General features: G+C 40.3%; 1 protein-coding gene across 3 annotated transcripts in view; it reads right to left on the bottom strand.

Annotated features, from left to right (window-relative positions):
• col5a1 (procollagen, type V, alpha 1) overlaps positions 1-12,316 on the bottom strand; it is an 81,270-nt gene that overhangs the window by 50,691 nt on the left and 18,263 nt on the right. For all 3 annotated transcript variants that reach the window (XM_044175425.1, XM_044175423.1, XM_044175424.1), the window contains exons 2-4: positions 8,072-8,239; positions 1,660-1,873; positions 968-1,130 (exon numbers count right to left, since the gene is read on the bottom strand). In XM_044175425.1, the coding sequence (XP_044031360.1) occupies positions 968-1,130; positions 1,660-1,873; positions 8,072-8,239 (545 nt within the window). The remainder of the gene's footprint in view (positions 1-967; positions 1,131-1,659; positions 1,874-8,071; positions 8,240-12,316) is intronic.

The raw sequence follows: 12,316 nt of genomic DNA, 5'->3' as shown, positions 1-12,316 counted from the left end.
TGTAGTAAGACTGAAGAATCTCACTTGCTTTTATCTCATTTGCTTAAGGACTTTAAATCAAAGTCAAGTTGGCCTGAGTATCATCCACAAAAAGGACTGGTGTGCAGACTTGTTTAGTACAGCCTTGAAAATAAATACATTTAAAAAACAGATGCAAAATTGCACCAGTTATATAAACCTATAAATCAATTCACTCATCCCACTTTGTCACAACTAATTCACACAGATTCACTAAATGATACCAAATGGACACAGCTGAGTGGAAAACTAGTGTGCATCTGCAACATAGTGTGTAATCGCTGAGCCAACATACAAATAGTCCTGAATAGTGCAATAACTTAATAAATTACAGAATCAATGTTTCCGACACATAGACTTTACTTGTGCAGGCCGCCCAGGTATAATTGCCGACCAATTATAATTAGCATTTTTTATTTTTACTTTTTTATCCATCCGAGAGAACGACACCATCCGCGATTTAGTGGACAATCTCCCCTCGCTCTACTGACAATCGCACATGCTCTGCAGAGAAACAGAGAAAAAGAAAGAGAGCGAGAGACGTTCTCTGGTGTTACGTTAGAAGACGTGGACACAGTGGATATTTCACAAGCACGGACCAGGTAAAAAAGCAACAGTGATCGTTTTGATAAGCATGGTCATTAACAACAAGCCTCCTCCACTCCTCACCGTTTTTACAAGTTGTGGGAGACAGAAACAGAAAGAGGCAGGGCGGGTGTGTGTGTGTAGAAAAAAGAAAGAGTACTGAAGGGAAAAGCAAGGTGAGCAGATTAAAGTAGCTGTGAGTAAACACAAAAATAAGGTGGATAACTAGAATGAAAATGGTGAAATAAGAAATAACCTACTATAAATAGGGTAATGTGTTCTTAATTACCCTGTCATTCGTGGGAAACACTGAGAATAATACCATCAAAAACATTTAAATTAGGAGTTACAGTATAATGCCTACCTCAAAGACTTCTTCATCAAGTATTCTAGTTCCAAACACTATAATTCCCTTGGTATCAATGATGGGGTTAGGGCTTCGGAGCAGCTTCTGGGTGGTCTTCTTTTTACAGTCCAGAATGAGGGTGATGGTCTGCTTGTGCACACTGATGGCCACTCGATGCCATCTGAAAGAAGAGGTGAAGTTAATTCACACACTTACTGGGTTACATGCTGCCTACTTACACACTACTAACGCACTATTAAGAGCCCCTTTTGTGTTTGGCCTCTTGTTCAAATTCAAATATATCCTGTTCTGTTTTCTAGAGTGAAATAGACACTCATTTTACTCTTTCTTAAATCCCATTTTTTCATGATACAAACAGAATTCTACACTGTGCATGCAAGCAGAAGATCCACATTTGAGGACACTGCAATCCACATTAAGTGTAAGGGATTAAATAAATGTACAATATCACAAATGAATACTGACACGGTTGCATGTCGTTAACAAATCTGTTACAAATGGACACCTGGGCCAGGTACTGCTTAACAAACTAAACCACTGTCAAAGCCTGACACATCCACCTGGACTTTGATGAGAGGGGAAGATGCATAAACAAAAAGCAGAGTTTGATTTGCATTTTTATAAGTGTACTGTACAGTTGTGGTGAGAGATTGATCGATGTTCGTCGACTTGACAACGAGTGCACCTACTTTCCGTCAGCTAGGTTGACTCCTCTGAAGAGGGGATAGTCCTCAGGGCTGGGTTTGCCTGTATGGTCCTCGTACAGGAACACAGGAGAGCGTCCCACTTCCAGTCCAAGCTGCTGGATGCCCTGTTCATTGTACACAGACAACAGGAAGGACTGGCTGCCCTTCTTAGGCTTCACTGTGGCCAAGATGGAAAAGTCCTCTGGGAACACATCACCTAAGAGAAAAGTTTTGGAGAGGTATAAGTAACAGTAACCATTCATTATCGTAAGAGGAATGAAATACTATGTTTGTGTCAGAATGTTGTAATCTTATTATTTTAGCTGACAGGCTCTCTGGTGTCAAGAGGGAGTATAAAAAATATTATTGTTACTTCTAATGGAAAGAAAAACAGACATAGATAGTTTTGATTGGAAGAATTGAGAAGATGGGCTTTGAGCACCGATAGGAAACATCAGCGATTTGTGGAGCGCCCAAAATGTAACAGGATAGGATTAATCTGAAAGGGATGGCTGGCAAACTAGCCGGTCAGAGGAAAAAACAAAAGTCAGAAGCAGAAGTGCAAAGTGGAACATTTCCAGTGCAGCACAGGATGAGAAGCATAATGACAAAAACATGTGATCCTGGGAGACTTTGTCGAACTATCCTTCAAACCCCTCCTCTCCACTTCTCTCTTCTCCCACAGCTGATCGATCTAACAGACGCTCCAGCAGAGTGTGGAGATGAGGAAATAGGAGTAAAAAAATTTACAGGAGAAAGAGTTAAAGACACATCAGTATGGAAATGGAAATACCAATAATTTGGTATTTAAACAAATAAAAGTTGCAGAAACAGACATAAAAAAGATGTGTTTGCCTCTATCTGCATGGTTCTGCTGTGCAACCTCAGCTATTTCCTCCATTTTGCTGAAGTGTGAGGCACATCTGCCAGACAGATTCCCATAGTGGGGTGTTCTCAAGACCCCAGAAAGAGGGCGGCCTTTCCAACCATCTGAGGAGACTCTTGCTTGCTAATGTACAGTAGAGGTCAGACTACATTTAACAAACAGAGCTTTCTGATCTTTAAGTTTGGAAAAAACAGAGGTGATCTGACTATATTGAAACCACTGGAGTAATGAGAAACCATCTGGATTATGTTTAACATAAGCAATGAAACCACTTGGATTCCAGTAGCTGATCCCTGCTGTTCAGTATGTGCAGAGCAGAGATTTACAGACGAGCGGAAAAGAGAGGCAGGGTTTGTGGCTGCAGTGGTTTTGTAGCACCTCGTGCAGCCATCAAACCCCCTTACTCTGCCACCATTTTCAGAATAATAGGAGAAGGGCTGGAAAATGCTACACTGGAGTAAATATGGTTTAAATAGCCAATCAGAAGCTGTGGAGAAAAAGCTGTGGAAACCTGAGGTTAGGAAGAGATAGTGGAAAAGGAAAGAAGAAAAGAAAAGAGAAGCTCTGGTACCAAACTTTTGACACCATCATCCATTCACTTTATGCTTTATTTTTTTCATTGTCATTCACCCAGTCAGCATCTGAGTGTCTATTTGCCTTCCTGTCTTGTCTTCCTGCTTTTTTCCATGATTTCTCCATTAATGCCAGGCATCAAATCACATCATGCGGAGAGCACATGCCTTGGCAGTGTGCTCCCTCAGGAATTCACCTTGGCATCATATGAGAAACATTGCTTTAATTGACAGATGCTTCAACAGGATGGTATAAGGCAGACAGCAGGAGAGATAGCACATAAGAAAGAAGAAGAAGAGACAAACAACCCTTCAAAAACCTTGTGTAGTGGAGTTTGGTGACAGATACATACAGATGTTAGAGGTCAGAATATTATGATGTGATATATGTTATGATGCAAAAAAGGAAGGTGGGAGATATCAGAGAAAATAAACCAGATGAATCAGAATCAGAAATACTTTATTGATCCCCAAGGGGAAACTCTGAAGGACTGTTTGTCACTCCATCCTGTCGCATGAGCCATGTCTGTTTCAGAGACACTGACTCAGTGCTGGCTCAGGACAGGCTGTTTGTGTGGAGGTCAAGGGTCAGCTGAGGCGTGAAAGAGACACCATGGCAAAGAAGAAGAGGGAGTGGGGGGAGGAAAGAAATGAGAATGACTAATTTTCAAATTCAAGGCCTGTTTTTGGAGGGCAGAAATTGGAACCAGAATTTAACTGTCCCTGAATAGAATTGAAGTAGCATTTACACAGCAAGGTTTCTCATTTGTGGATTTATGTTTATGCAGTGTGTCCTCTCCTCCCTCCCATCACTACAAGGACTGAGACGCCCTGAGGGAATCTCCATCAAAACACAGAGAAGAGGAGGGTGAAAGAAGGAGGTTAACAAAAATAAAAAATTGAGGACGAGAAGAGGAAAAAGATTAAATGAGCACTCTCTTGTGTCTCAGTGTCCCTTCCTCCTCACTCTCTCCTCAGGACCTCATAGCAAAGTGGGGGGATGGAGGGGGGGTCATTAAGAAAAGATCGGGTTTCTCTGGAATGTGTCTCTCAAACTGCTACTTCAAGCTACCAGATGAGAGATACCTCATTCCTCATTTAGTGTGTTTATGTGTGTGTGGACATGGTGGGAATGCAAAGGCTGTGGTGCCAGAAGTCCTGGGAGTTTACACTGGCAGCACCACCACCATCAGTTTCAGACTAAAAGGGTCTGGGAAAGTCAGACACTCAAAGACAACCCCAGACATCTCAAACAGCCAATCAGGCACGACCCAACAATTTCCTCCAGATTAAATAACCAATTAAAGTTGCGTCAATTATTCTTCTTCATCTACCAAACTTACAGAATCTCTAAGAACACCTAAAAAGTCAGGGAAGGGCAGCAGTTATGCCAGCACTTTGACTGATCTTCCTTTGACTATCTGTCAGTGTGCATACAAGCAGGTAAATGGGGCAGAAAGTCTTGTGTCCTGTAATTGGTCATTCAGTCATCACTGTGTCCATATCCCTCCTTCTGTGTGAGACAAGCAGCATTCCAGTGGGATTGCACATTGCTGCAGAGACAATAAGTGTACCTGTATGTTGGTGTGCAAAAAAGGGAGAAACGTGGACAAAGAGATACACATAGCAAAAGAGAGGAAGAAGATGGATGTGTGTGTCCTGCATACAGCTGAGTGACCCCCGAATGTGCATGGCTCTAATGGAAATATAGGACTCATTATGTGTTGTCAAGTTCAAGGCCCACATAATTTCCCCCCCAAAGGTAGAGGGATAGAGCTGCATATAATTATATGCCTTTTTGTTTGTGAACAGCTTATTTGGATTGTGTGCAAAAAATATAAAGGAGAAGCAACTTATTCTCTATGATCCACCTCTGATAACTTCTGATTCTGGTAATGTCCACACCTTTCATTGGCCGAGGCCAGTAGGATATAATTCAAGGGTGATAAATTGCATATCATAAAGAAATGAGAGGACAAAACCACTCAGAAGTTAAGACTCTAATCGTTTAATTGATATCCCAGAGACATCAGGAGCAAACTACTGGTATTAGTATCTGTATCAGCTATAATGATGATAAAAACGATTGGTCATCGGATATTGGCAAAACATTCCCTATCATGCATCCCTGCTTACTAACTATCATGTAGAATCCCATAATTATAATCATTTTGTTAATTATCTTTTTGTGTTGTGTAATAAAAAAGCTGGTTTTCTAATAACAGCTATTTCATTTTACTGTGTTTTTTGGTGCATGTATACAATCTTCAATTTATTGGTAATAAGCCACAAATAGAGACGGGTTTCTGCTGAAATTAAATGATAATATGCGTGTGGGATAGGGATATTTAAGATAATAAATACAGGTGAAGTGCTGCAGTAAGTGCAACAGTCAGTATTGTCCAAGGCTTTATGCAGTTAATACAATATGTCACTCCTGAGCCATGTTAGCAAAAAACAGCACCATTATCACTTTTACAGCTTGTGATCTTAGCTTAGCCATTTGAATCCCACCGTAGGCTGCAGCAGAGGGCTCTCACTGAGTGGCCAGTGCCATCTAGCCAAAGCTGTCCAGACCACAAATATGAATGCCAAGTGACAGCTTACCCCATTCAGAGACAATGTAAGAGCCACTGCATCATTCTTTCATTACTGTTTGTGCTAATGCTGCCTCTTGTCCATTATGACAACATAGATAGGGGGTGAAGAAAACTCTTCTGCACAAACTTCCCAAATTGTCAAAGCTACAACCAGAGATTTATGGTAATTTGAATTTGCATACATGTACTCATAGATGCTATTTCTCATAGATTTATTTGGATGCAGAGAGAGTTACTAGACAAGGACAGACTATTGAGATATGGGAAGTGTGTGGTATAAAAGTTAAATAAGGCAGACGGCTTCACTGTCCTGTTTCTTCAGTTCTCATTCACATAATAAAGGTAAGAAAGAACTCCTCTGTTTTCAGTGCCTCAGTTGTTTCAAATGAATCATCCCTTCCACATGTTTGCCTAATGATTGCATGTCTGCACTTGCTCTTTTCCAACACATCGTCACAGACTGTGGTTATGGGGTCACGGGCCAGTGTGTTCTCAAGAGCTACTGTGTTTTTTATTACTAACATTATAGTCATAACAAAACGAGCATGTTTGCATGTCTTTGTTTTCTATATAAGGCATTGTTTTAGCTTAAGGAGGCAGCATGCTGTGTTGATAATTTAGGCAAATTGTACCTCCAGGCTTCGGGCCAAAGTCATAAATCAATAGCAAACTTAGTTAGAGGGGAAAAAAAGATGGATAAAATGATCTCACAAGTTTAGCTGCCTTCTGGAATATATGAGCTGTACATTCTCTTAATGTCGAGGCGAGAGAGGGACCACATCACAGACGCTTCGACTAGATTTTAAGGCCTTCAAGCCACAGACAGATAGTTATTCTGTTTGCACCTTAAGACTATGTGGTGCCTGTTATGAACTCCTCCAAGTTGGTTTGTTTTATGTGGACTGTTATTTTGGATGATCCAGATTAGCATGTGTGTAATTATAGAATGTGTATCTAAACAGAGACTCATATGGGCTCTGCTGTCATAGAGCTTCAAAGTGAACAGTATTTGTTTGATTGGAGAGCATGACAGGGTATGCAAGACTTCGGAGCCCTGTGGCTCTACTTTAAGCCCCAAAGAAGAGCCATGACATGGATCAAAGGTCCACTAAGGCCAATGCAACGTCTCAGAGAACCATGAATGGGGCTGTCATCCAATCAAAACTTTGTGGGAGCTTTGCTCACAGGAAGGGTTATTATTTCTCTCTCTTTTCTGCATCTAAACCACATCACTGCTCTTTTTTGCTTTTTATATCTTTAAGCTGCAGGGACACCAATCGCAGTAATTTCAGAAATTAGTTGTCTGGGTCACAGTAATATGGTTTTAAATTCCTGTACTGAAAAAACAAGAAAGTATACAGAAAAAGCAGCCTAGCATGTCTCACCAGACAGAGTTTATATGAAACACAAAGGGAGAAAACACAGCAAGGCAGCAGCAGTCTAGGAGCAATGATAGAGGGAAAAATTATGGCGCTTGAGGGAAAATAAAGACAGAGAAGGAGGAGAAAAGCAAGGAAAGATTGCCGGAGAGGGAGGAGAGAGAGGAAAGTACTACTGCAGCGCACCATAGAGCAGTAACCCAAAGCCACGTCAGCACAATAGAACAAGGCAAAAGTGGAACCTCAGATTTCCCTCCCCTCTACCACCCCTATTTTCACTGCTTTTCCATCATCCGGCTCCTCCTACAACATCAAATATTACAGGGTGGGATTTCTCATGCATCTGATGTGTGTTTTCAAGGGGGGAATTAACATGCATTATTTGTATTTATCCCTAAATCTTCTTTAACATTTGAATGTGTGTGACTAAGCAACAGGACTAACTCAGTTACCAAAAATGTCCAGATGTGCAAGACATCTCTCATTTCGTCTTCATTTCTTCTACAAGTAAAAGGCTTACAGTAAAAGCTGTAGACATACAGTATATGTTTTAGTAAGGTGTAAACAAGTTCACAGGGGAGTGAAAGATGACACAGCAGGCATACTCTGCCTAAAATCCCATAAATCAAAGATAGAGTTGACATAAATAATCAAGTTACAGGAGCCAATAAAAAACCCTAAAAAACCTTGAGGGGAAGAAAAGGAACAGTCTAGGTGGAAGCAAATAGAAATTGCTTTCCAGCAAATGTTAAAATGCCAGTTTACTATGATGTTGGGTTAAAGGTGACCAGATGGCAAGACCGTGTTACAACTTGTAACTTATAAATTAAACATCTGTAGTGATTAACCTGAAATGTAGTATGGAAAAATGATATTAAAACTAGTTTGTAAAAAGAAATGCTTAAAGACACAAAAAGAGATGGTGGTATTCGTTCTTAGAGGTAGAGAGATACTGTGTGTGTTGAGTCAGATACTCACCTGAATACAGCTGTTTGGTGGGGGCGCTGAGCTGGGCGTCTTTGGATACTCTGTAAGCCACATCGGGTCCTTGTGTTGACCTCCTATGTGAGCAGAAACCCGTTGTTTTTGTAACACCCTCAGGTAAACTGTGAAAATCTAAAATCTTCAAGAGGTCTGCGGGTTCCGCTACAGAGAGGAAAAAGGGACATAAAGAAAAAAAAAAGGATATTAGATTTGTTTTAAAAATTGTTTGAAATAGCACTTATATTGTCTCAACATTTGTCCGAATTCTAAAGTACACACTGCTAAACTTACAGCCCATATATCATATTGTTTATAAAACTCATATATAGATACAACCTTTTAACACACAACACAGAAAAATCTGCATATGAAATAAGCCTTAATTATGGCCATTTTTGACCATTCCCCTTTGACCAGTCTTTTGCTGACTCAGAAGCTCTAGTTAGCCTACTCAGCAGGATCTTTCACTGTTATGGTTCAGAAAAGATTTCTGTTATCCATTTAGGCGCTAAACAGAGATGTGCCCATTTATAGATCACCATGATCATGGGTTACAGCTGCAGCAAAACCCATCCTTCCATCCATTTCCCTGCAATGCTAAATCTACCACTGCCTCCCTTGGGCCACAACCATGCATTTAGCACACTTTCAGACCGGTCGTCCCGTCTGTAACTAGGCCACCGCAGAAGTACACTGGGTCAGAACAATGTGACATGGGGTTTGACCCTGGACCGCACCCTCGCATGCCAAAACCACCCAGGACAAACAGCTGTTCCTGCAGCCAGATGCACACACAATAAGCTACACAATGACACCCATTAGCATCCAGCCATGTCCCAGTAAAGATCTGGACAGAAAAGGACACTGGGTCATGTCTATAGGGACCTAATAGTTGCATAAGGACGGGGGCTGTCAGAGTGTTTTACAGGAAGGCAAACACTAAAGTGAGGAAGCAAACTAAACAGAGGACAACAGAAGGATTTTTTGCCACATTTTTTGGAAATAAAACAAAGACCTAAGCAACCGTGTTGGGGTATTCTGCTGGATGCATTTTTGTGTTGTTATGTGAATGTGGAGTGTCAAAGGCAACCCACACACAGGTACAGCAGTACTAGTGTCAGGCTACAAAGACCACACACGCCGTTCAGAAAAAAAAAAAACTTTCAATGGCCCCATCCATCTGAGAGTGAAAGGGATGATGGGAAACGTGGAAAAGAGGAGTGGGCAGAGCGAGAGTGTTTGTACATTCTGCGTTACCCTGCAACAACCTCCAGCTGGATGTCATTATACATGACTCACGTGCGGTGCAGATCAATTAAAAAAAAATACTCCACATTTTTAAACAGAGGTCTCCATTTAAGAACACTTTGGCTGCATGTGTTCGTCCACAGCTGTACAGTTATTGTGGGGAAAAAAACATCCTCCTCATCAGCTGAAAAAAACATCCTCCTCGTCAGTAAAGTGATTGCATGTTGCCTACATTATCTTATTATCATTAACACAAAGACCTGACTAAAAGCATACTGAGAGTTTTCAAGACCAAGAATCTTAAAACAGTCTTAAAGGTCTTTGATTTACAAACCAATTGCCTGACAACAAATACAAAACACAATCACAAAAACATCAGTTTGCAACACAGACATCAATCATGGAGTAACTTTTTTCGATTACTCAACAAATTAAATAAGACATACACACATTTATAACAGTTTATACGTGTTTATACAGACAAATATACACAGAACAATCTGGAACAAGTCTGTGCAGACCATTTCGAGGAGAAAATGTAGGATTTGAGTCAGATAAATTTGGTGTGTAGTGATTTCCTATCAGGATGTTCTCATCTCATCTGACCCTTTCTATCTCTCTCCTAAGCCAGCCCACTCTTCCTGTCTTGGAGGAAGCCTATTATCCAATCCCAAACTCTGTAATTGTATTTCTACAAACATGAATGTGGAATCCTGCAGAAGATAACACTGCTTTGGAGTATATATTAGGCAGAGGCACACAGATCTGTAATAGCAGCTCGTCTGAGAGAAATATATAAATCCAAGCACCATGCCCATCTGTTTCAAAGCCCACCTAGTCCAGCATTTACGCATGTCAAAAAGATCTACATTCATATTCCTGAGTGCATACCACAAGATGAGAGAGCCTCTAAGCAGGTGAAGGGTCTAAACAAAAAGACAGCTTTGTCTGTCATCAACTCATAATGAAGAGACAGACAGAAACTCACCAAGTAGCCAGAAGAAGTCTATCATTCACCATGATGACAGAGGTTCATTTAATGAACTTGTCTCAGAGCGCGCTGCAACAGTGTAATAATATGTCAGAATGTCAAAGTGATGGGAAACGTAGTTCTGTTACAAATGAACTGATTGATCTGTCATTAATCAAAAGCTGTGTTCTACGTCGTTATCACTCATTGGTGTATACATGGGAGATCATGAGAGATGTTGTTACACTGGTCGCTTAGCAACTGAGGCGTTCAGGGGCCTGAATGCCTACAATAATCTTCTGAAAAGATGAGTAAAGGTGTCAGCATGGTGCCAGAAGATACAGCATTAAAGCACAGGGACTCTGATTCAGGGGAAAGATGGGATAATGTGTTCAAATGATTATTCACCATCAATCCGACAAAATAATTCTGAAATGAAGGGTTTGAAACATTTTGGGGGCGTAGAACTAATAAGCACCCAGGAAAGCATAATGATTTTACATCTGCTTAATTACAGCATCTACATTTTAGCACTGAAAATGTTTTATGCATGGATCTAACATGGCAACAAAAAGTAAACAAGTAAAAAATATCAAATAATAAACATACTAACCTTTGAATTTTTACTGTAGACAAGCTAAAAGTTTATAGCTCCTGTTTATAATTTGGTCTAGTTGGCCGGTGCTGGCTGACAGATACAGTACAGTATTATATTATTAGAATACAATCCCTTTATGTTTCAGAATAGTATAGCCCTGCATTTTTCATCAATACCTGTGTAACTCTTCAGAAAAATATGCAAGGCATTGTTCAGAAAAAAGTCTAGAACTTTAGAAATTTTGCATTTATCAGACAAACTTCATACAGGATTTCAACAAGTGAAAAATCCTGCTAGAGCTTCCTTAAATTCAAAATCAGCTTCAGTGAGACAGACACAGGGAGCTAGCCACTAATATAAGAGAAGTAAATGACACATAAACTGACACATAAAGGATTTTCATTTAATACTGTTTTTAACAAGGACCATGGTTGACCAAAGGCAAAGCTGACAGTTTTTGCCCTTTTCTCAGACAGCCACAAATGTTCCATGTAAAAGCCACAACAGTCAGTGCTTTGACACTACAGTTAACTGCCTCTAACCTTCCAACATCCAACAGCACCAGCACAGTATCCCTTGGGAGATAAATGAATCGATCACTGGCGATTGCTCAGAAGGAGTCCATAAAAGGCATGGAAATAATCTAACTCTGCTATGGTTAAATACAGCGACCACTGTCTAAATGATGGAGCTTACATGTCAGATTAAACCCAAGGTACAGTATTAAGATCTGATAACGGTTGATCACTTTCATGTTAATGAGTTAATCTGCGATTCTATGACTGTTATAACCAACCAGCCATAGCCTTCCTTTTCCATCTCCTCTTGATCCATCTTCAAGTAGCCTTTTCCTACCACACACAGTCTCCCCATTTCCTTATATGGACACAACCTTGCATGCACCCTGCTGCTAGAGACTCTGGTGGTGACAGGTACAAACACTTACTTCACATCTTACCTCATACAATCAAAATAAAAAAAATAATTTCCCTCCCTGTAATACTCGTATAGGTGATAAGGTACTTCAAGATCCATCCTGTCAATATGGCAATACATATTAGCTATATATAGCTATGATTGTCAGTGTCACTCTGTGCGGAAAGGTGCTCATAATGCTGTTCTTGTTTATAAACTTATTTGTAAAGTCTGTCTTCACACCAGAGTGTCTAAACACTAAGAGATAAACACCAGCAGCTGCTAATGGCAAACTACCTCCATCCTTGATCAGATGTTTCCAACAAGCCACAGACATTTTATTAGTTTACAGATGACAACACACAAACAGTGATAAAAGATTTGAAGAAGTTCCTTTAGGCAACAGTAGCCTAAACTCACAGTGCATTATAACAATATGGCTGTCATAGTAACAATAACAACATCATAATAACAGCCAGCTCAGCGCCACAGGGAAAGAAGAAAAAGG

The sequence above is a fragment of the Siniperca chuatsi genome, linkage group LG18, assembly GCF_020085105.1.
Source record: "Siniperca chuatsi isolate FFG_IHB_CAS linkage group LG18, ASM2008510v1, whole genome shotgun sequence".
Classification (NCBI taxonomy): Eukaryota; Metazoa; Chordata; class Actinopteri; order Centrarchiformes; family Sinipercidae; genus Siniperca; species Siniperca chuatsi.
The sequence above is the reverse complement of the archived record's forward strand: the minus strand, read 5'-3'. Positions and strand labels throughout refer to the sequence as shown.